This window comes from Uloborus diversus, chromosome 2, assembly GCF_026930045.1.
Source record: "Uloborus diversus isolate 005 chromosome 2, Udiv.v.3.1, whole genome shotgun sequence".
Classification (NCBI taxonomy): Eukaryota; Metazoa; Arthropoda; class Arachnida; order Araneae; family Uloboridae; genus Uloborus; species Uloborus diversus.
Window position 1 is genome coordinate 124,274,509 of NC_072732.1, and position 26,098 is coordinate 124,300,606.

Sequence of the window (26,098 nt, forward strand, 5' to 3'; positions counted from 1 at the left end):
CCTATAATACCTTGCGAAATTTCTTTTGCACTTTCACCAACTGTTAGTGATAAATGACCGATGTACTTGCTCCCTGGTTCTTCTATCACTGCTACATGTGCTTCAGATGCTAATTTTTGATGGCCAGATGTCTTTTGAAGGGTGTCATTTTTGCGGCCGTCAAAATACAAACTGTTTATAGCTGCCCCTTTAACTGCTCTTAAATCCCTCTCTCTTAGCTCGCTCCTTTTTTTATCGACTTCATTTCTTACTTTGTTTTTATCGACTGCATATTTTTTGTCTTTTTTGTTCAGGAGAAACTAAGTCGAAATCAGCGAGAACGGCTGTAGCAATTTTAGCCACAGCTCCATTCAAAGCGCCAGTTAGATCTGCTGCTAAAGCTGTATGAGGTATAGAAAGTCTCATTTGACTTGTCGTTGTTGATGGCGCATCAGTTCGCTTATGTTTTCTTGAAAGCGGATAATTAATTCAATTTAAAATCGTGATCTGTATTTTCTGTGCTTTCTCCTGATTCAAGCTTTATTTCAAGTTCATTCAATATAATATGACTCTCCTTAACCCTCAATCCACTTGTGCTGGGTACTGATATGTCTTTCGCATCCAAAGCAACATTTGTTTCAATTTTCTGGCATCTTTTTTCTCTTTTTCGTAAAATAGTTATAAAATAATCTTAGGAATAATAGAAGCAGTTGAGCGCCGTTTATTATCCAGGAGAAACAATTGGAATCGAAGATTAAAAAATTATCGTCTTATGTAACTATTTTTTATTTGAGTGTGTGCATTTTTTAAAATTGGCGTACAAATGTCGCATAAAATTGTGTGAATTTTCACTGATTTTTCTAAGTAACGTATTGCGTAACATTTCAGTATTTGCTTATTTCGAAACTACTTTTTTTTTTTTTTTTCATTTTCCCCATGTTTCAGTCTTAAATGAGCGTAGCTAAATATTCTACGAAATGTATAAAAGTCTTTGAGGATTTCAACTAATTCACTGACAGATACTTCTGTTTGCTGAAACTAGCTTCAAACTTTTATTTTTGATCCTCCCCCTGTTTTTTTTGAAAAAAAAAGGGCGTTTTTGCCCTTTTTTCAGTTTTTCAAGGTCAAATAGCGCCGGTTAAATATTAAACAAATTTAGCGAAATTTTTTATGGGTAATAACGGGCCCATATAGCAACTTTTCCGCACTATCAAAAACAGATTTCCAAAAAAGGGACAAGTAAAGGAATGTGGGGAATGCATCATGTCCAATTTTGAGCTGTACATATTCTATTTATAAGCAGTTTTATGTCTTCGTGGCTGACTACTGGAGCACTTACCCTATATTGTGCAGCTGTGGTTCACGGAAAATTCAGAAACGTTTCTGAGTTTTACGGAATCCTCTCTGTAATTTTCAAGAACGTTTTCAAACTCTTCGGAACCCTTTTACGTTTTTTTTTTGTTTAAATATATATCCGAACTATTGTGTTGTGTACTTTCAGAATTTTAATTGGTTCTTTAACATCTAACAGCAACAAAGCTGTTAAATATACGATTATGAAATCGCTCGTGCTTTTTTTTTTTTTTTTTGTACTTTTTATGTAACATCTTGTATGACTTTAATTTGTTGTCAGACAAATTTCATCGTTTATACTGAAAGAATCAATTGAAATTAATACAGTTAAAATATACCTGCTAAGCTTTCTTCAATAAGCATTCATATAATTTGCAACGGTTCGCTATTGAAATGCTAATGACAGCTTAATTAATAGCTTAACGCATGACAATTTTCAATTCATTGAAATTAAATTCAAAAACAAGGATTACAAAAAAAAAAAGTAAGAAATAAAAATAAAAAAATAAATAAATAAATAAATAGAACTTTCACATCAGCACCATTATGCCTACAGACATATTTTTTAAATCATTTCACCACAGATTGTCTTATTCATCGAATTTAAAGTTGTGAAATTTGAGTTTACAAAAAATTTACAAATCTTAATTTTCATTTAAAGGTGAAACTTCACTTTGCTTCAAATTAAGTTTCTTGTAATACAAAATGAATAATTGAAGCATGGGACATACCTAATATTTTTGTTTAATTTACGCTATCAAGGAATAAGGCAAGTACACTGTAACCCAAATAAGTTGCACTAATGAAGTTCTGCTGAGGTATGTATTATTTCAATGTGAAAAGGTAAACAAAAAATAAATTTAATAATCGTAAAAGAAATTTAATATATATATATATATATATATATATATATATATATATATATATATATATATATATATATATATATATATACAGTGGCTCCTATAAGTGTTCATCCACCTACGACTTTCAATGAAATAGGACCCTATCCATTGGTTGGAATTATTATTTCGGTATAGATATGTAATTATAAGATCTATGATCAATTTTCAACAAAACTACATGAATTTTTTTTTTTATAAATATTTAAACTTATTTTTTTTTTAAATCAAAAACCAAAAAGTGCCGAAAATTTCATCTCACAAAAGTCTTCGTACACTTTAAAAGATGCCTATATATTATTGAATAATCTAACTTTTTATGAAGTAATTATTTTGTAGAATATCATGCGGTATCAACAACACCTTTTAAACGTCTGGGAATAAATTTCATTCTTTTTTCTTCCTTTTTTGCGTAATTTCTGAGTAAGTGTTCAACCACACTTCGAGAGTGTTACTGTTTCTAGCTCTATTTTCGTTTCACAACTGTATTTTGTATTCTAGCCTCCAAATATCTCTAAATATGTTACATTAAGTTTACATCTGGAGATTGAAGGGGTATTTTCTAAACTTTAGGACAATTTTTGAGGCACTAGACGCAAACGTTGAAAGTCGTGTGCTTCTTATCGTTATCTTGATAAAAAACAAAGTTGTTTCCGATAACCAAATTTTTGGCTAAGAGTTTAAAATTAGTTTTTGAAAAAAATAAATTAACAGCATGATTTATTATTTCATCAAAAAATTCCAAACTACCAAGTCTTGATGCTGATATGCACCCTCGCACATAAACCCTTTCACCGTCCTGATTAACTGCTTCAACAAAGTTCTTAAGATCAAGTTCCTCATTTTTTCTTCTATTGATAATTATACAACAATTTAACCAAAAATGTTAAATTTAATTTCATCTGTAAGTAAGATGTCATTCCAAAACGCTTTGGAACTTATTTATCATTTTTTTGCGACAAAAAGCGTAAGCTTTCCGTTCTTCGTACGAACAAGAAATTTTTGCGGGAAGAGTTCCCATTTAATCCAGTTAATCAGAGAACTTGGCGAACAATTTTAGGTGAAAATTAAATGTAAGTTTTTTCATTAAATTCTGCAGAAACTGTTACAGCACTCAAATGTGTATTTTTGATAAATTTTTTAACTGTAAATCTCCGATAATGCTTTGTCAACTTTGCCGGTTTTCCTTTTCTTGCCTTTTTTTCGGTCCGATTCTTTTCTTTAAAGCATTTTATCAAGCACTTTACTATAGAATGGAGTAAATTAACTAATTTAGAGATTTTTCAAACCAATTGAACTTCACTGTGAGGAAAAAATTCAAATTTCGAATGGTGTTAGTGGTTTTTTACGAATACCAGCCACTTTAAAGTAATAAGCACAATATTAAGGAATAAATAAACAAAAAATTAAAGCCAAATGACTCTTAAGGGTCAACGGAATGCAAAAATAATAAAAAAAAAAACGACATATGATAATTTTAATCATGAATTGTTTCGAAAATATTTGAGTGTACGATAACTTTTGTGGCGTACTATTTCTCTGTCTCTTTGTTCTTTGACCCATTTCAAAAAGAAGATCCGTCAATATTTTGAAAAAAACTACAGGGTTTTATTTGGAATGACATAGGAATGAGGTGAAAAAATATTGGACTTCATATTCGAATTCAGTTTTGCATTATTTTGGGTTCACTAAAATTTTTTAAAGTGTACGAACACTTTTGAGAGCCACTGTATATATTGTTTTAAAGTAATCCAGTTTCGTTTGCTGTTACTAGAAGAGAACTCGAGACATAGTAATCGAGGACTCGAGTTCTCGAAAAGTCTTGAATAATCAAGTGGTTCGGTTATGAGAACTTGATTATGCCCATCACTACCACTTGGTGTAAAAAAGTTACTCTGTGTCCCTGTGTGTGTGTGTGTGTGTGTGTGTTTTTTTTTTTTTTTTTTTAATTTTTTTAAATCAGTTCCCTTTTATCTGCTACAATGCTAGTGCTTGCATGGTTCTCCCCTTCTACGTCTTCATTTTCAAAGAATGAAATATAAATGTTAGTGAACTGTTTTAGCTAATATCAAAGTGTCTGCAGAAGTAATTTTAAATAGTACTTTTAACTGCACCTTCTCTGAGGCTCAGTTTAACTAGACACATATTGTAAAACAAGCTTCACAAAAGCCGGACATTAGAAGTAAACCTGCTACTAGTGTTCTGGTGAGACCTTGAGGCCAATAAAAAATAGGTTGTCTTTCTCTCTTTAACTGATGGTGGTTGATGCGTTGAAAATTGAAGATACAGGCATTCTCCATTTAATATCAGGGACTTCTAATGCTTGGAAACTTGCAATGCACATGGTGATTATACAATGCTTACAAAGCTTCCGTGAGATCTCAACAGTTCTTTCAGCTTCCCACGAAGAATGTGGTGATTGCCTCTGTTTCGTTACAGCTATAGCGCGGAAAAGTTGCGATTGGTGAGGACTTAAAACATTTTTTTTTTTTTTTTTTGAAATCTGATAATATCTTCCGATCGCGCAACGAGCCTGAAAATTCGAAAAAATGGAAAATTTTACGTTTTTTCACGGATTTTTTAAAAAATTTGTGTGTGTGTGTTTTTAATGTTCTAAGACTGGTAAGTTGCAATTGGTAAAGCCTACAGATATTTAAAAGAAATATTAAAATCGATTAATACCTTCTAATCCAGAAACAAGATTAAAAAATCGAAAAAAAGGAAAATTTCATCTTTTCTAAAAAAAAAAAAAATTAAAAAAATTGTTCTGATGTTTTTTTTAGTATTCTCTCTCGCTCTAGGGAAAACCTTTTAAAAAGCACTATATTGCTCATAAACATTAATTTATTTATCGATTTTGAAGGTACTATCTTTTAGCCATGCAGAAGTCCCATTCTTTACAGCAATGAGCCATTTTCAGATTATAGAAGATTAAGATTATATATTTATCAAAACTTCTACCATCCAGTACACGTCTTATTTTTTGCGTGTTACTTGTTGAACCTAATTTATCATCAAATTTTTTGAAACCTTGGTATAAACTAATCTGGATTTCAATGTTTCTTTTTTATGTAGCCATCTTTTTATTTTCATTCGCAAACTTGAAGCGATCACTCCGTCACTATAGCTTCACGCATCTTTCGACGGCTTGCGTAATGATAGGGGAATAACTTTAAATCCAAGTCTAGTATAATGCCTGTTTTGCTAAAATATTTACTGTCTCTTCATTACTAACTTTTCGAAGAAAAAAGGCGGAGATAATTTTGTCGTACTCCAAGCAATAATCTCCATGTAATCATCAGTGGCTTCGAAGGACGGAATAACAAAGTTTCTGATGTTTTTGCCTTTAGAAAAAGGCACTCTGACTTTTGAAACGTTTTAAAAACTCGAGTTGTTATATGTGCCTCCTTTGATCAAAAGCCATGGCTATCAATAAGTTTTCGGGATGAGCAAAGAAAGAGTTTCAATGACAGGGTTAAACAACTTGCTTCAGGCTCTCAGGCAAAAATACACAGCTTTAAATTGTTTTGTGAACATGAATGGGACCATTTGTGAAGTTTTTGCAGTTCTTTATTTCAAACCAGATTGGCGTGTAACATTTTAAAGATTTTAATTAACAATGCGTTATATGCATCTGATGGGATCGTTACATTTACGTTGTCTATTTGCACAAGCCCGGCTTTTAAGATTTGACCAATCCAATCATTTGGACATTTGCAAATCTTGATTGCTTGAGATATATCATAAAGATACCTTTGATCCTTACTCAAGCATTTTCTGTTTACTTCTACAGTTGTACCGTACCTTGTACAGTCAGTTACTTGAAACAGGGTTGCCAACTCCTAAAAATGTTTCCCCCTAAACTCAACTCATAAAACCCCTTAAAAAAATCCCTAATGACGTCAGAAAGTCACATGATCTTTGACTGTGACGTCACACACGGGATTAAAAGGTCACGTGATCATTGCTATTTTTCGCTGCTGAGTGAGTAAAGGCATTTGTATCATTTTTATGTCATTTCTGATCAAACCATGGACTATAAAGGCTCAAAAAAAAAAAAAAAAAAAGATTATGTAAGTAAAAAAATAAATGAAACAATCGAAAAATTACGTTTTTAAAGGTAAAAGAAAAACATTTTTACCTGATAAAACCCCTAAAAAAATCCCATTCTAAAATTTCGCCCCTAAATTTAGGAGGAAAACTCCCAAGTTGGCAAACCCTGATTGAAAATCTATAACCGGCAGTTTTTCATAACCTCTGAGACGTTTTCTTATTGGTCCAGAAAGTTAACTGAGCCGGTTGTTTCACCATTCAAATTCTGAAAAAATGACGAAAAGACAATTTGATGAACCGGAATAAACAAATAGCCCATTGAAATGGTCGTCCGACATAAATTTCGAATTGACGAATAGCGCCACTTTTCCACCTAGTATAAATTTTAGTATCATTATAATCTATGATGTCTAAGTAGTCTAGTGAAATTCGTTGTTCATTTAGATGTGAAACAATGCTATTCACTATGTCTTTGGCTGATCCGGAGTTTGGAGAAGACTTGTGGCTTCGCTTAAAGTTTGTTGCGAATGAAATTCAGGAGATAGCTACATAAGAGCAACATTGAAATCCAGATCAATTATGTAACAGTTTTCCAAAAAATCTGATTAATTAGATTCAACAAACCACACTTGAAACAATAAGACTTGTGTACTGGATGGTAGAAATTTTGCTAAATATTTTATTATCTTAAAATGGCTAATTACTGTAAAAAATGAGACTTCTGCATGAGCTTCAAAATCAAGAAATAAATTAATGTTTAGGTGGAATATAGTGCTTTTTAACAGGGTTATATATAGAGGTTTTTCCCTATATTACGGGGAAAAAAAAAAAAAAAAAAAAAAACCAAAAATGAATAACTTCGCAAGGCTTTACCAATCGCAACTTTTCCGTTTTAGAACATTAAAAAAATATCGATACAAAATTTTTAAAAAATCTGTAAAACATAAAATTTTTCATTTTCTCGAACCTTCAGGCTCGTTGCGCAATCGGAAGATATTATCCAATTTCAAAAAAAATTTTTTTTTGTTCTTCCAAGTCTTCACCAATCGCAACTTTTCCGCGCTATAGCAACTTGCAAAAAAAATTTCGTTTTTTTCGCTCCACCCTATCTTGCATTTAAGGCTTACAAGCCAATTTGAAAAGCTCCAAAACAGTTTTAGTCAGGGGTGCCCCCCCCCCCCCCCCCAGAAGCAAGGATAAACACTCTGAATATTGCGAACCCCCTAAAAATGAGAGAAATACCCCCCCCCCAATTTCAACGGAGCAGCCTGCGCCATGACCTCTCCCCCCTAGGTGGGCACCCCTGTTTTAAACATGAGCCAACCAGAATCCTAGAACCATTGCATATATTCTTGTTTTTGCTTTCAAAACGGTGCATTATTAAAAAAAACATGCTTTCAGTTCTTAAACATTTTTATAATGTTATTTTCAGAAGCTTCCCCTCCCCACTTAATGCATTATAGCCATTGCCCCTCCTAAAAGGATCGTCTGGATGACTTCAACAGTTTCTCTATGACAAGTGCTTGAATATTTGTTTTTAGCTCTGACAAAGCATTCTTCAGGTTAATAATGTTGTAAGATTCCGGGCTGTTGTGCCGTGATCTGAGTGTTATTACTACAAACGTTTTGGCCGCCATCCAATAATAGTGTTAACGTGATCGAAGCTTCCAGGGAAGCGACTTCCTAGCAATTGGAAGTCGTCTAGCTAGGAAGTCGCTTCCCTGGAAGCTTCGACCACGTAAACACTGAAGATGGCCGCCGCAGATGCGGCCGAAACGTTTGGAGTAACAACGCTCACACCACGGCACAACAACCCGGAATTTTACAACATTGACACCGGCCGTGCAAGCCTTCATTCTTATAATCTTCAGGTTGTTTTCAGTGTTAGTCTTTCTTGTTATTTTACCTTATATTTGCCAATCTTTGAAATTTAGATTCAGACATATGTGGATGCGCTAACAAAGATTCCGATCAAGCGGTAAAACTTTTTAGTAGTAGCGATTATTCGCAAGATTCTACATTTATTGTAAAATGCATTTGCTTGTTTTAGCAACTGCTGTTGGAAATGTAAGCAGTTCGTTTTCGTATTGGTTGCATTTTAATTTATCTCAAGCAATTTTATTTCTTGATTTTTTTATGTTTTTGACTGATTTTTCAAATAAATGCGAATTTAAGTGGTATTTTGTGACTCTTACAAATTATTATGTTTCACCTAATTTAAAAACAAGATAGTTGCGATTTTTTGCCGGGGGGGGGGGGGATTTGCGCTATTGCAAATAAAAATTGCTTCCAACAAATGTGCTGGGCCGTGGTGGCGTTATCGGTAGGGCTACGAACTCGCAACCGAAAGGTCCCGGGGTTCAATCCCAGCCGGATCGAAGTTACACTGTGTTCGTTAAATGGCGATTGGAGCACATTAAATATGTCGTGATCACAAAGCCTTCCAACTGAATCAATTTTTCTGGGGTTGCTGGACCAGAGATTACTTGGCTTCTGGTCTGGATCAAAAAATTAGAGCCGTCTTTAGGGCCCTGTCCCGGGAGACCCTGGAATGTGAAGTATAAATTTGCTGTAAACTTTTCTCATTGACGGTATAGAAACTCAAGTAAAATTTTCTGAAGGCAGTGCGAAATTTTCGGAAAATATGAGGAAGCTCGACTTCCCGCCCCCCCCCCCTTGCGCAAAACCTCTTCAAATAGCATTAAAAAAGTCATTGAAAAAAAAATTCCAAAGTTTAAATTATCTTTCAGTTTTAGTATGTTGTCAGTTCAAAATTTTCGTAAACGGCCACCCATTATTTTCGAAAATTTTGGATTACAAATACCCCTAAATTGACATTGTATTGAGTTATATTTCAACTTAAGTTATATTTATAGGCATGTCTAAATTATCTAATTTATTAGCTATGCTGTAACTTCAAAATTGAACAAATGCTGTGATTTCACAAAATTAGTGATATATCCAGATTTGCCGTTTGAAAAATCTGGTTACGAAAGTTAGGTAAAAAGTTTTGAAGCAGAAATAATGCATCAGTTATGGACACTGCAGAATTGAATTTTTCATCCAATAACCTCAGTCACATTTAATGCCCACAATGACGTCATAAGAATCAAGTCCATCCGGTTGCTTATCGCAAGTAAAAGCAGGAAACATATAATTTATCTTTCAGAGTCAAGCTTCACCTTTAACCCTGAAGAGAAGCAACGCAAAGAAATAAAACTTCTTTTGAAGTCTTTTCACGGCTGATGACAGAAATTTAGACTTTCGTTTTATAAGTATGCATCCATATTTTATCAGTAATACTTATTAAAAAGACATAAAAAAAAAGTTAAGATTCCTTATAAGTTTGGTTTGAAAAAAAAAAAAAAACCACACATTTTTTTTTAAATTGGCACACACATACATAAAACGCTCCTGATTAACATGTAGGCCTGGATCTGCGTACCTGCAGTGCGGGGGGAGCCCATTAAATGGAGTAAGAAATTGAAAAAAAAAAAAAGATAAAAACTAGCTCTAATACGTTGCAAATATACACTACTGGCCTCTAGGGGTGGGCACAACAGATTTTGTTGCAAGGGGACCCAAAATCTATAGTTCCGGGACTGTTAACATGCAAAAAAAGTCTCCAGTTGTAAGGGGGGGGGGGGGGAGATTTGCGCTGCCATCTTGGATTTTAGGTTCAGTTTTCGTTTAGCTTCTGAAAAAGTATTTAACTTCAGAGAAAAAATTATCAATTGAAAAATTATCTTTAAAAAGCATTTTTTTTCATTTTTATTATAGCTGAAACAGGTGCAGACACATTTAGTTAGAGAAATTATGAGCTTCAAAGCTTGTGAGTTTTCAAAAAACTGACCATTTTCGCCCATTTTTAGCATACTTTCCCGTAAAAGAAAAAAGTATGTAAGTAGGCTTAACGCATCTTAAAAATATTGCTAAAAACAAAACAAAAAAAAAAAAGGTCAAAAATAAATTAAATAATTAAAAAGGTAGTAAAATTAGTGTTTCGAAATGGGTAAAATGTGTACCTGTCGGTCTATCTGTCTCCCCCGTTCCCACAAACTTTTGAATGAATAGTCCAATTTGAACAAACATTTCTTCAAAGATCTTAGCGAGGACAACTCACTCCCATATTTCACTTATAGATTCAAACAATGTATTCATTGAATTTTGAACAATTAAAAAAAAAAAAACTTAAAATCAGCACTTTTGAGAAAATTTAAGGCAAATTTGCTTGAAACCAACTTTGTTGGGAAAAAACTCGAAATGAAGATCATCCATAAGAAATACCTTTTTGATTGGAACAATTTCCTATTCGATTTTGAACAGTTCAAACCCCTTAACATTGGCACCTACGGGGAAACTAAAAGACAATATAGGTTTCAAACTTAAAAAGTAGATTTGCTTCAAACAAACTTTGTTGGAAACAAATCTTGATGAGGAACTTTTATAGAGCAGATATTTTTGATTTAGTTTCTTTAAAGGCATTTTTTGAACAATTTAAATTTTTAACACTACCAGGCATTATTTTTTGGCACCACAAAATTGAAAATATTGTGTAGATACTGAATAATTTTCAAATTTAGGTTTCAAGAAATGAAAAAGAGTCTTCAAAAAAAAAAAATAAATAAATAAATAAAAAATAAATAAATAAAATAAAATAAATAAATGAATAAATAAAAAAATCAAAATACAATATTCCATAGACCTAACATTGCTAGTGGTTATTCGTTTATATCACTTCCTTTAAAACAATTCTTAATGATATCATGCTGACTTAGGGGAGCACATAATATATTTAAAACTAGACGCCTGCGGCGACCAGCTGGTTCGTCTTCTTACGCCATTCACCTTTCTATGCAATCAACCACCTACGGCGGCTGTTTGGCTAACTTGTCATTTACCATTTTAATTCCAGTTTGCCGCCTTTGGCGGCTGTTTAAATAAATTTGGCAGCAGTATTAAACAGTCCATCTCTATCTTTTTTTGTGCCATTCACATTTTTACGCCAAGATTGACGCCTTCGGCGGCTATCTACCTGATCTCTCTCTAAAATTTCTTATCCATCTCTATTTATTTTAACCTCCCAGCTCATTTCTTAATAAAAACAAAGATCACTCAAAAAACCGCTTTTTTATTTAAGTAGAGCAAAAAAAAAAGTTATCTTCAAAATTCCCCGTAGTGTGCCAAAAGTAACAAAGTAAAGTAAGTGACAAAGGAAAAAAAATCTCGCTGCTTTTAGTGACTTAAACGCGCACAACTATGAAATGTAACGTAATATAGATACAACAAAACGTCCAGCTTGGGGGGGGGGGGGAGAATGAAAAAAGAAATAAATGCAATCAATAAATAAAACAAAAAAAAAAAAAACAAAAAAAAAAAAAAAGGAAAGAAAAAAGCAAGCGCTGCCGGAAAAACACATGGTCATCACGTCAGGAAATTAGAAGTAAGCTATATAGTAAAAAAAAGATTAACATTGTTTGCGATTAAGATTCCGTCGAAAATATCGAATCGAAATCCAAGTAGTGACGTCAGAGCCATAGAAGATTGAAGAACGTTTTTTTCGACTGATGCGTGGAAAGACATAATGTGTTCAGCACTAAAAAAATTGTAAAAAAAAAAAAACTATTGCGTATTTTTAAGAACTTTTTTCTTTTGAAGAGGGCGAAATGTTTTTTCTATTACCAACTTAAATTTTAGAAATGAGGCTTTGATACTTCTCGCAGGATGATATTAGAAAAATATAAAACCCAGAAAAAAATGCAAACTAAAGGTTTTTCAAAAATTTATAAAAAATACAAAAATTGCTCTATTTTCAAAATTTTTTCATTCATCATATTTAAAATTAAATTTCCGACCCTATAGTACAAAAAATATTTGTCTGGCGCAATTGGTTCGGGGTCTATGAGGTTAAAAGTACTAAAAAGTGCTAAAAATCACATAAAACACTAAATAACTTTTTTTCTAATTAAAATATCAAAAATCGAAGCCCGAGGTGCACAACTTCAGCAAAAACTACACCTGTATACCAAATTTCATCTTTCTAGGCCTTACCGTTTTCCCGGGATGCGCGCCACACACAGTCTTATTTTATTATATGTATAGATAACTTTAATTCGGTATACATTTTGCGTAATTTGTTATTGAAATTCTTAAAATTCTCCTCTTGAGGTACTTTGTGAGTCTTTTTTTGAGGTCTTTATGAATGCATGAAAGATAGGCCAGAAAATCGTTCTTCGGAAATCGTTACATAGAAGTCTCCTAAATTCAAGGGAAGAATGTTCTAAGCCTTAAAGAGAGAAAGAGAAGTATTTATTTTCCTTAAATACCTACTTAAAACTTTTTTGCTAAGTGCATGTAGGTCGAAATCAAGATACTAGTAAGGTCACTTTGTAAAATGCAAGCTAATAATGGTTTCGATCTCTCTATTGAAAAGCAATTATGTCCACAGAAAATACGGAGTATGTGTGTGAGAGCCGTGTCCAACGGGAGGGTTCTAGGGGTTAAACCCCTCCCATTAGGAAAAACAAAACAATGGATCATTAAATGATTTTTCAAAATGTATTTTAAGTTTTAATTAATTTTAGAGTTAATACTCTGATACAGTGTTCAACCTCTTTAATATTTACCCATCTTTAACAATAAACATTTTCCTGAATTGTAGGATTCCCAGGCACCTTCATTGCTAAATATTTGAAAAAATAACGATGAAGGAATGGCTGAAAAGCCCGCCAATGCTGAGCATGCAGGGGAAACTTATTTAAAGAGAGTATTAGACAATGATGTAGCCAAAAGAGAAAAAATTAGATGGGCAGGGGAAATGGTTACTTTGCTTACTATTAGGATTTTTTTATGGTCAAAAAGGGAAAGCTTATTGGGTTTCGGAAAAGGATATATCCTCAAATATTTCCCTTTGGATACGCCTTTGGTGTTTGCTGGATGAATTTGTCGTTTCATATATCAGAAGAATGCTTCTATGCGACACAGCAGTTGTTTGGTATCAACTTTATATTTTCATTAAATTCCTGTTGATATTATTTAAGGAAAAAGAAAAGAAAATAACTAGCATTTGGTGGCATAAAAGACTATGCCACCAAACTATGTGTGCAGTTTTTTCCACTTTTGCAAGTTGCTAAACTGTAAAAAAAAAAAAAAAAACACAAAAGGGGGGGGGGGGGGGGTTCTGGTTATCGAACTAAAATGGTTCATTCAACATGCTTAGTTACTTTCCTTTGAGAATCTAAGTTTTAAGCAAAAAAAGTTTGAACCCCTCCCTTTTTGAAATCCTGGACACCGTCCTGGTGTGTGATAGGCATCCTCTCTTGATTTCCCTAAAAAAGTTAGTGCAGCACTGGAAGTGATAAGGAACTAATATCAATTTTGAGTTTTGTTATGATCCGACTAGGGGCGTTCACAGAACTTTTGGGGCCCGTCACAAATGACTTTTACGGGAGCTCCTCCATATTGTTAAAGTCTCTATCTACATTTCACCCCTCATTTTAAAAACCTTGGGCACCCTTCAGGCTCGGCCAACTGATGTCCCTTCTCTCTCCCCCCTACCTTGTGCACGCCCCTGGGTCCAAATACTAAACAAATGACCCCCTTCCCTTGTCTACTCATTCGAGAAAGGGTCTTTTCCTTAAAATAAGTAGAGAAGGAAAAAAGGACACATGCCATATATTCGAGTATAGATACATTTTGGCGATAAGAAAAAATATTCTAGTATATTTTTGTTATGCGATTATTTAGACAAGAAATGCTCAAGTTGCACCAATAACTGCATTGAGTTGGCGAAAAAGTGAAAAAGAACAGATTTGCATTTCGTATTGTTACCCTACTTTCGCCAATTTTCAACTCAAATTAATTACAAGAGATGTTCTTATCTCTGACTAATGGCTGCTAAAATAAGTAAAACCAAGACCCACCCACTTACTTACTTGAAGTATGATCTCCTTGACCATACAAAATTGAAATGCTGTACCTCTTTGACTGATTTCTTAAATTAAAAGGTGGCGCTTCAAGCTTTAGAACCAACAATGCATTGCAAATTCTGTTTGATAATTTTCCTCCGTGTATCTCTCCTTTATGAAGATGGACACTTCTGAACTAAGGCGAAGTCACGGGTCAACCTCTGAGAGGTGAACTACATACCATTTTAGCCATTTTGTTATACCAGTTGGGGTATAACAAGTAAGGGTCATCACAAAACATTACTTGAATGCTTAAGAATTGGAAAATGTTTTGTAATTGCTTCCTGAGTACAGCAAGTTATTTTGTTGAAACTTATCCTATCAAAAACATGAAATAAACACAAATGCCGAGTCTTGCTTCAACTGCAAAAAGTAGTGAGATATCAAGCAAAGTCAAGTTTTAGTTAGTATTTGGGAAGTACCTATTCAATAAGATAAATTTCTTCCTAACAAGTTACCTTGCAACGTTCATAGTATCCACATTAATATTGAATACCTTTATTCCTCTAATTAACTTGTGACTGCAATGACTTGGCAATCCCACGGCGACATGATAACATCTACTTTCTCTTGGCAATCTGAGTGAGCGCTTTATTTGTGCTTGTATGAATATTGCACAAATGTGGTCTGTCAGCCCTATGTTCAATTAGGAGTATTCTGAATAGTACATTTTTCAGAACTAATGCATGATGCCTATCAGAAAAAAATGTTGATTTAAACATTTCTAAGTAAAAGCTTACCAGTGGGGATATTCCATTTGGCATTGGATGCAACTTTTTTAAACGACCTGAATGCTTGCGTCGGCGAAATAGAAAAATAGCCATAATTCTTCTGTCATAATGTAGACATGCGATTGCCAAGTTATTACATCAATAAAAGAAATAAAGGTATCCAATATTATAATATAATATACAATGTATCATATATAGATTAAATATTTTAATATGCTTGAAAGAAAAAGTTACTTAGTTGGAGCTAAAACTTATGCAATAAATTTTGCAGCAACTTTTTTTTTGTAAGTTGGTACAGTGGCCGTCGCTTATATGAATCACATTTGTTCTAAGCGATGTTGACTCCATAAAGTGGCTGATTCAATAAAGCGGCTAATTCAATAAAGCTGGATTTTATTCTGTTTTTGACAATTTTATTCATTAAAGCAGCTGATTCAATTAACCACTGATTCAATTAGCTGACGTCTATTGCAGTATTCATCATATAATACTAGCTTGTTCCAATTATTTAGTACTGCTAAATCAATGTAACTTTGTCAGAGAAGGTTTGCAACAAGTTCGACAGTAGCCAAATATTTATGCAAGTATTGGGTATCAAATATTTCATAATTGATAACTTTATTACTTTTTTAAAAAACAATACTTTTAATGTTTTAAAGTAAGACAAATAAAATCTGAAAATATCAACTTGTTTAAAAATTATAAATATATCCATATACAAAAAGTTGATGACAGCAAAAACGTTTCTTCAAAAATAATTCTGTTTTATACCGGTTTGCCATGTAGCTATACAAACATAAGTTTGTTGTTCAAACATCAGCTTATAAATATATATAAATATATTAAGGACACTATTTTAGTAAGAAACGTCTAGTGAGTGCAGGAATAGGTGCACCAGAAGGAATTCCAGGAAAAGGTCCAGAAGAAGGAGCAATATCAATATGGCAATACTTCAGAGGTTCGCCAGAGTCATTCCCATGCTGAAATAATGAAAAAGTGAACTATGAATAAAGGATATGAAAAGAAGGAATGTTCAGAAAAATATAGTCATCAGCAGATTTTTTTTTTATTCTTTTTTAAAATCAAACAAAAATTCAGTTTCACTTAGAAATTCAAAAACTTTTATCAACATAAGAGAAAACTTTAAAAATGAGAATTCTAATTCCTATTGATAATTCATAAAAAAAGCGTGTCTTACTTTATAGGTGCTGTAAATGAAAAAGAAGAAAATTGGAGGGAAAAGATTTTGTTTTAAAATTAAAATAAGAAAACATCAGTATGTTCACCTATAAGTAGGGGGAAAAACGGAAAGCAAAGGAAAAATCAGAAGATTTTCTTTTCATTGGTAAAGCTAGAGATGATAAAAATGGGAATATTTGACATGCATTGACTGAACTGAGAGATATATCTAGTGATTTGCCATTACCATCAGAGCAAAACAATCTGCATACAAATGGAAAACATACAAAACCTATTTTGCAAACACTAAAGATGAAATTACAATTTAAATGAAATACATTATCTTTCCTGAGATTTCCTGTCCCAGGTGCTGGAATTAGGAAAGAGTCTTATACTTAGTGCGTAAAAGAGATTTTAGCCACATTTTAGCATTTGCCATATTTCATTAAATATGGTGACATGAATATTAATTCTATCTTCAGGAGAAAAAATCTCTTATTGATGATCAGTTTTGAATTCAATAAAGTGTTTTTAAGACATGGTATAGGTACTGATGAAAGCATTTCTAAACGACAATATATGTTTTATTGCTGCACCACAGGAGATAGATGAACTGGAAGCAGAAACAGAACACTTCACTTTGTAATAGGTAGGTCAGCAAGAATCCGCAAGCAGTAAACATTAGTTATAAACTTGACTGCTTCAACGCCCTTGCTGATCCTACCTATTATGAAATGAAGTGGTCTGTGTCCAATTCCAGTTCATTCTACTTCTGTCCGTGGCTCAACTACAGAATGTACAAGATGAATATATTACTCAAGTTCAATTGTTTACGTTTTGAAAATGCAGTTGATGCTCAGTTTAAGGAACCTTTAATTTGAAAACACTCATGCTTTTACGAACTATTCGTTAGTCCAGAAAAATCTTCTACTGCAATGTAATTTCATTATTTTTTACACACTAGAAATTGCAAAAAAAAAAAAAAAAAAAATTACGTTGGGTCACTGACGTTAGGTCAAAAATATCTTTCCTAATTCCAGCACCTGGAACAGGAAAGCTAAGGGAAGAAGATTATCTCTTTCATTCAAACTGTAATTTCATCTTCCTCCATCTTTGTTTTCATAGAGAAACTAATTAATTTAAAATGGATCAGTCAACATTGACCTTAAAATCTAAATTTCTAGATGTCTATGTTTAGATGTTTTTATTTTAGGCTCAACAAACAAATATCTAATTATATTGAATTAACTTGTCATGTAAATATGTGCACTATACATAGTGCATACTTATGGATGCATTTTGGCTTTATTAACTACAGTTTTTACCAGGGTTGCAGAGTCAGAGTCTAACTGTTTAGGGCATGAAGGAGTAGGAATAGGAGTTGTAGGAGGAAATATATACACCATACATAGTACATACTTGTGGATGCTTTTCGACTTGATAAACTCTAGTTTTTACCAGGGCTGTGAAGTCAAGCTATGGAGTTGAACTGTGTAAGGGGAGAAGGAGTCGGAGTTGGGAGAAGTAGACTTGCGAATTTCAAAAGTCTGAGTGGGTCATTTTACATCCTAATCCGCAATCTGCCACAGCGGTAGAGTCAGAGTTGTACTGTTAAGGGGAGTAGGAGTTGGGAGAAGAATACTTTCAAATCAATTCACTTAGAGACTAATAGAATGTTGACTAGTTTGCAGTATGGTTTCAGGAAAGGTAAATCCTGTACTACTAATTTACTGCATTTCTAGGACAAGGTTACCTCAGCTTTAGATAACAAAAAATGTGTGGATGTTGTTTATATTGATTTTCAAAAAGCTTTTGACAAGGTACCGCATGTTGCTCTTCTCAGCAAGTTAGCTGACATAGGAATAGGAGGAAAAACTTTACTTTGGGTTAGAAATTGGCTCACTGGTAGGAAGCAAAGAGTAGTTGTGAGAGGAAATCATTCTAATTGGAGTGATGTTTTAAGTGGGGTTCCTCAGGGATCAGTTTTAGGGCCTCTTTTGTTTATTATATTTATGAATGACATCAATGAAAATATTTCTGGAAGCATGAATTGTTTTGCTGATGATGTAAAAATTATGGGGATTGTCGAAAATGAAGAACAAGTAAATCAGCTTCAAGAGGATTTAAATCATATTACGAAGTGGGCAGATAAATGGGGTATGGCAGTTAATGTAGGGAAATGTCAAGTGCTACACTTAGGTCATGGAAATAAGCGTATGAGATATCATTTACAGGGTTCAGTCATAAATCAGGCAGAAAATGTTATGGATCTGGGTATCTTAATAAATCAGGACTTCAAGTTTAGTCAACAGTGCAGTATTGCTAGTAACAAAGCCAACAGAATGCTTGGGTTTATCAATAGATCTATTTCAAACAAATCTAAGAAAGTTCTTCTGCCTTTATATAGGAGTTTAGTAAGACCTCATTTGGAGTACGCTGTTCAGTTTTGGTCGCCTTATCTGAAGAAAGATATTTTTGTATTGGAAAGGGTTCAAAGAAGGGTAACTAAATTAGTAAGGGGACTCTCAGATTTAGATTATGATACCAGACTTAATAGGCTTAACATGTATAGCTTGGAGCAAAGGAGAGTCAGAGGGGACATGATTCAGTTATTTAAATTTATCAAAATGAAAGATGTAAATGGATTAAATTTTTGTGGGGAAAGCAGGACAAGGGGTCATTGTTTTAAGCTATTTAAATCTCAGGCTAACTTGGAAATCAGGAAAAACTACTACTTTAGCAGGGTCGTGGGCACTTGGAATAGCTTACCGGAAGAGACGGTAATGAGCAAGGGGGTGGATAGCTTTAAGAGGGCCATTGATCTTCATTGGGGTCTAATTAATTGACTAGGACCAGCCTAGCTGGGCCCAGAGCCTGTTGCTGGTCGTCACATTTGTATTTGTATTTGGAAATTTCAAATTTGCAATCTGCCATGGCTGTGGAATCGCAGTTGAACTGTTTAGGAGGAAAAGGAGTCCAGACTCTTAAATTCCCAGTCGATCATTTTCCTTCTGAATTGGCAGCCAAGGTTTTTGCAGACTCTTTCCCCATGGCCCCCAAAGCATTTGCAAAACTGAGCATCAACTGTATTTATATTTCTCAGCAATATTATTTCTATTTAAAAGAAAATCAATTACTTTATCCAGTCCCGAAGCCATAATCAAGAATGCAGCAGGGCCTTGATGTCCTCTTGCAGTACGTGAAGAGGGAGCATTGTTAGCTTGGAGCACATCCTCATATTCAGATTTGCCTTTATGAAATTCATAGTCCTAGAAAAAATAAATATAAACATATAAGAACAAGATAAAACATTTGTAATTATTTTTATGTTATTTTTTGAAAAATTATTTAATGGTTGAAAATAAAATTCATTTTTCTATTTTTCTTTTAAAATAATTTACTACCTTATTTGTAACAACCTTCTTTGATCCAGCAATTGTTTATAGAGGAAAACTTTAAATGCAACAAAAATAAAGATATTCATGCAATTATAATTGGCATTCATACAAGGTCATGAGAAAATAAGATTTATATGTGTATACACTGTCAGAACAGCTTAATAGAATATTGTTGGTTCTAAGAAATATTATTCGATAAAGCGGGGTATTTGATTAAACAGGACCTTTTTAAATTGACAACATTTGTCTTTAAAGGTAATACAAATAATAAATCGATAGCTATATATAATGGAAATAGTCTATGTTATTGCTAAAAAGTTTTTGAAATAAGCTACATTTCAATAATTAGTACAAGTACATTACAATATTACAAGTACACATGGAAATCATAAAAAGTAACCTACAAATTGAGTTATGAAATCTTTCTTTTGGCATATTTTTGCAGTATGTTATTTTTAGAAAAATTCCATAATATTAGATTGCTTATGCAAAGTGTTTTGAGAAACATCTTTTCCCTCCACGTCTGCTGCATCTTACATTTATTACTTATCCATTTATCATGGTCTAAAATGTGTATATTTATTTGAGTTATTTAATTATTGATTGCACTTTTTTTTCTGTAATGACAAAAGCAAAAGAAATTTAAAAGAACAGTGGAAACATTTTGATGGAATATGAATATTTTTTTTTGCCTTCAACAATAAGAATTGTTCTAACTTAATTTATTTCTAATTTAGTCAAAAATTTTCTCAACAAAAGTATTTGCTAAAGCTGATTAGTATTATTCGATTATTCCGGGAAATTATTTGATTAAGCGGGGATCTTTAACATTTTGTTGCTGGGGAAATATTCGGTTCCAGGAGTTTTTATTCGTATAAGCGGGGTATTCGTACATCGGTTATCCCATTAAGCGGGGATGACAGTATATATGCATACATGCTACGAAGGACGTGAAATTGAAAAAGCATTTATATTGTCCTTTAGACAGTCAAAGTTAACAGTTTTTTTTATTACTCAAAAAGTTTCTCTGGTGCCAGGAGGTCAGACATTAAAGATACAATTTTCCATTTTTCCAGCATTTTTTTCCCTCGAAGTTAATACTCAACTCCAAAAAGAAAGGTCATTTTTCGTTTTAGTAATGCCAACAAAAAAAGTCAATACCGCTAGCTACATCAGTAAGCATGAAACATTTCCAAGGAAACTCCCAACCTCCCGATTTGTTTGGTCAAGGTTTCAACTTTCCGATTTTCCAAACATCAAAGAAGATTTTTATGGTTAGACAGCTATAGTTATTGAAATGAATAGAGTGTCTTCAGAATGAAGAAAAGCATGAAATGAAAATATATTTTTCTTCCTTTCTCTTTCTCCAACTTCTTTTAGAGAACTACCTGTGCGATGAAAAGATGAGATTTTTGAATCTTTAATTAGATAGAAGGAAAATTTTTGATTTTACAGAATGTAAGAACCATCTCCAACGGGCATACTAACACTTTATGTCATTTTAATTCAGTTATAACTTTACATGTGGGGAAGTAGCCTCTGAAATGGACAGAAATGCAATTATGAGTTTTACATTCAAAATAAATCAGTTTACCTAACTAATTACCTAACTACATAAAATTATCCAGGAGAGTTTCAAAATGTCTTCTGGTTTATTATAAAAAAAAAAACTTTCAGTTTCTTTTGGTTTTCAAACATAAAACTTTTTTTTTCACTTTCAGAATTTGGCAGGTATGTTACTACAATTTTCAACATTTCATAAACCATTTTCAAACAAAAAAAGAAAATAAACCTGTTGCATTTTTTTTATGCTACTATGCTTGAGTATAGTTATCTTGACTTTAAAACATTTATTAGATTAAGGTAATTATACATGGAAGGACACCCCATGGCATTATGATTGTAGCTTTCTGATTTCTGATGATGGTGATGAAACGTCTGCTTTTAGTTGTAGTTTTGATTAACCTTTCATAACTTGCAGTTTAGAATTCAGTGCATTTGCCTAATGCATTGGCTCTCAACCTGTAGATGTCAGTGGACAACTTAGTTTGAAAGTGAGCCCAGAAGCAGAAACAGCAGGACAATGGGACGCCCATTGCAGATTTTTGAGGAGGTCTGCAGACTGCTACTGAACTAGAAAGAATTTTCTTCACATTTCTGCACAATTCTGTCGAATTTCAAGAAGAAAATTGAAGAAATCAGAATGAAACCGAAGGGGAAAATAGAAAAAAAAAAAAAAAAAAAAACAAACCCCGCCTAAATCTATGCAGGAGTTCTTGTGACAGAGAGGTTGAAAGCATATGCGGCAGGTACCTACGCCTCAGTTTTACATTTTTTAAAAAGCTTTTTATCATAATTTTTAAATTTGGAATTTTATTTTCAAGCTTATGGCTTTGTGATGATTTATTACAAGCATTACAACCATTCTAATGCTGGTGTACATATTCTCTTGCAGAATATTTTTGGCTTTTTCAATCTGCAATACCGAAAAATATTCTGCTACAGGGAAAGTGAGTTACCGATACTCCCCAAGGTGGGTAAATGGCAGTATCTGCAGAAATGAGTTTTCCAAATAGTTGAAGAACTGAGTTTTGGATTCATCATACTAACAATAGGGAAATGTTGGAAGTAAGACTTTTTTCAGATAAAGCCAAATGAGCAAGCTTGAACTATAACATGCAATAGATGAGAAAAAAGCAAAAAAAAAAAAAAAAAAAAATTGCAGTTACTGCCTTTGCCTGCTTACGGTAGCATACATCTTGTCAGTTTTAGCCAAATTTAAAAAAAAAAGATTAAATGTAACAATTTTTCAAAAATAAACTATTATAAATTAAGAAGCTTATAATTAACAGCATAGTTACATGATCACTGAGTGCAAACTGTCTGTATAAGACCTGAAATCTTAGCAATGAAGTGTTCACCTGTCTTAAATAAAGTCAAAAGGTCATTTTTTACATTACAGTATGCTCTAATAAATTAATATTTTCTTAAGGGGTCACAGTACCTTTCAAACATTTTTTTTTAAATTTAAGCAAATTTTATATTTCTTTGAAATCATAATATGCATATATGCATACTTGTTTCTTAATCAATAATTTATTTTCAAATTTAAAAAATATTGCCTACTTTTTTTAAAAATTCAAAAAATTGAGAAAAGTTTCAATTTTTTAAAATCCTTAAGGCTTTTTTATTTTTGCACTAATTAAAAAAAAATTTTTTTGCTAAATGATCACTATAATCTTCTCTAAAAATCAGTGCATTCATTTGCTTATGAGTTTATTAGAAAATTTTCTGTGATTAATTATGTAAAAAATCAAAGTTTTTTTTTTTTTAAATTTGGTTTTTAAAGGTTTAACATGCTCTAAAAATTTGAGTAATTTATAAAATGCTTATCCAATGCACAGTTTTGTCAAATATATTATCCCAATTGCAAAAAGTATTACTTAAAAGCTGTATCTTGAATAGAAAAAGATCCTTAGTGATTCTAATGACATGAAAACACAAAAAACCATCATCGAGAAAAAGCAATTTCAAGTTTTTCTTTTGTATAAGAACACATAGCGAGCTTGGCCTAAAACCACTCATAACTTTTTAAATATTTGAACTAAAGCAATGAAACTTTTCCCCTGTGTTCAGAATAGTTTTTAGTTTTGAAATAAGCAATAAATTTTTTTTTGATCGTTTCATCATTTTTGAGGTACTGTAACCCCTTAAAGATAATTCAATACACATCTAATATTCATCAGGGAGAATCTATTTACTTAATCTTGCTCAGCAAATGCAAATTTTTGATTGAGTTCATTTTTAAATGTAAACAATACAAATCAACAAGTAAATTATTTAAGTGAATTAAAAACCTCTCTTCGAATACTTGAAACTTCAAACATATCTCCAAAGTCTTCACCAGCTTCCTGAATGCTAGAGCCAACATTTCCATTTTTTGCAGGACCATTTTCCATAATAATCTTTAATTAAAAGAAGACAACATTTAAAGTATGTTCATAAAGATATTGAAAGACAAAATTTGCTACATTTTTAAAGTACACTTGAATCTCATTCAAGGCCACCATAAGAGGGCGGAGGGGGGGGGGGGGGCAACAGCTCCGGGCTCCAAGACGTGAGAGGTTGCCTTGAACTAAACTTTTGCTGTGTTTTTTTCTATAATCATTCTTTTTCAAAAACAGTTTTTAAATGCTAACACATTAGATTTAATTCCTATCTAGAAATATATCAGATTACATGTTCAATTATATTTGAAATTAATATAAAAATGTGGAGTACTTTTCTATTATATGTCCACCCTTCTGTGTGTGGAAGGGAGAAAGGGAGCGTCAGAAAAACTCGCCCCATGCAGTATCATCTCTTGGGACAGCCCTGATCTCATTATCACAACAACCTAGGGACTGTGTGCAAAGCTTCCACATAGCCGGAGCGACGTCTTAACCAAAATATTTTTTTTTTTTTTAAAAGGTGCCTAAAGAATAACTTACGATAAAATCATACAGGGTGCGGTAGATAAGTAATGAGACTCAGTCTAGAAAAACAAATGTATTGATCCGATTTGTACAAAACGTTAATATTCTTCAAAGTAGTCGCCTTGGGCATCTACACATCATTGTCAGCGCATTTTCCAAGCTTCGTAGGCCCCACTGTAGTGTTAAACTGTGAGCTTTTAAAAATGCTCAGCTTATTAACCTTTAGTGGAAGCTCAACCAGGACGTATGATACTTCTTGAAAAAACATTTATCTTGTGCAACACCAAGAAGAGCCAAATTTAAAATTGAGCTATGATAGTCATGGCAAGAGTAGTAAGCTGAAGCTATCGGCAAAAACGGACAGACTCAGCTGAGCTGCCGAAAGAAAACAACCAAGTCTGACTTGGGTTGCAAATTGAAAGGAAAGAGAATGAGACAAAGTGCCGGGAGCTTAAATGCTACTGGCAATTTGCATATTCTGCTGACGCGATCTCGTTGCAAGAAGGAAAGAACAAATGAGAAAAACTAATGTAAATTAAGGTTGCCAACACTTTTGGAAAATAATTTACCTCCTTTCGTAACATGTAGTCCGCTGGAGTTATTCCAGTTAGTGCCTTTGTGACAGCAAGTAGGATGTCCGGAATATCATCTAAATGATGACCCTTCAGGCTTCTTTTTATCTTCAGGAATAGGAAGAAGGCATGAGGACTCATGTCAGGCAAACATCCACTCATTGTTGCTTTTGTTTGGTGGTGAGAACTCGGGAACCAATTTCGAGCAAACTTTCCTCATCATTAAATCTTGCGTAACAATTTGGTGGACTCAAAATTTATTCAGAGACCTCGTTTTGTCCAAGCAAAAGTAAAATTTGATTGCATACCGCTGTTCTATCAAGCGATCCATCTTCGGCCTTTTCACAAGTGTCACGAGCATACAAACAATGCTTACCCAAAGCTTCGAGGCAACTGCAGATCGGTTCTATTGTTAGCTCAGATCCCCCCACCATCATGTCAGCCAGTGTTGACCCCACTGCGAGCGACTGGGGCGCCGCGTGTGGTGGCCAGCCTCATTACTTATCTACCGAACCCTGTATTTAATAAATTAATTAATAATTTAAAGTTATTAATTATATACAATTAACAGTTTTGAATTATTGACAGACAGGGCTCAATACTTTCGTTTTTGATAAATTTAAGTAATAATACTCCTGATTAAATTGGTTTTTAGGGGGAGTGGGGGGCAAAGGCTCTCTCTTTCTCTAATGGGAGATGCTTGCAATGATGAACTACAAATGAAGTAACTATGGCCTTTCTCTTCTTCTTCTACTTCCCTAGTTCAGTTTTAAAATCCATCTGCTCTACATCCCTTTGAACTCTCACTGGTGTCAAAATCTGTCGATTTTAGAGCTTATGCATATGCCCCATTGACGCTGCATACCATTCTTGAGGAGGCATGCATCGTATGTAATAACAAGTCTCTTACCATTGGTCAGAAATTCAAACAAAACTTCTCCAGTTTTTTCATTATTTTACAGAAAATATTTCATTTAAAAGAAAAGCTCAATCCTGTTAAGCTGCCAAACGTGTCATGGTAACCAGAGTTTAACTGTAAAACTTTGTCATTGAATTCGGAGCCACTTAGCAGTCAGATTATCTTAATATATAAAAATCTTCTGTGCGAACGTTTGTCACCATAACGCTTTTAAGGCGATACGGGGGTTTCAATTTTTTTAAAGTAATTTTCAATGAATTTCTTTGAAATTTTCAGCATATTTACATGATGCTAACACTAACTCAAATATAAAATTTCATTGAATTATTTTGAAATTTAATTTTTTTTAAATTCAAATTTAGATTTTATAATGCTTTTGTCATATTACTCCTTGCAAACGAAAATTCATCAGATTTATAAAATACTAGCAAAATATGATACACTAACCATTTCAAGCTACTTTTGACTCCCTCATTTCTCAAAAAGTATTAAATCTATGTGCTTGAAATTTCGTATGTCTAATAGAGCTGCCTAGCAGACCTATAATCCTAAATTTCATGAATGTAAGTC

The 26,098-nt window shown here is 33.1% G+C and overlaps 1 protein-coding gene across 1 annotated transcript in view; it reads right to left on the bottom strand.

The window, feature by feature from the left end:
* Positions 1 to 15,476: 15,476 nt before the first annotated feature.
* LOC129217306 (putative aminopeptidase W07G4.4) overlaps positions 15,477 to 26,098 on the bottom strand; it is a 51,481-nt gene continuing 40,859 nt past the window's right edge. The window contains exons 13-15 of the mRNA XM_054851583.1: positions 23,420 to 23,527; positions 19,302 to 19,433; positions 15,477 to 15,965 (exon numbers count right to left, since the gene is read on the bottom strand). Coding sequence (XP_054707558.1) covers positions 15,837 to 15,965; positions 19,302 to 19,433; positions 23,420 to 23,527 — 369 coding nt within the window. The 3' untranslated portion in view covers positions 15,477 to 15,836. The remainder of the gene's footprint in view (positions 15,966 to 19,301; positions 19,434 to 23,419; positions 23,528 to 26,098) is intronic.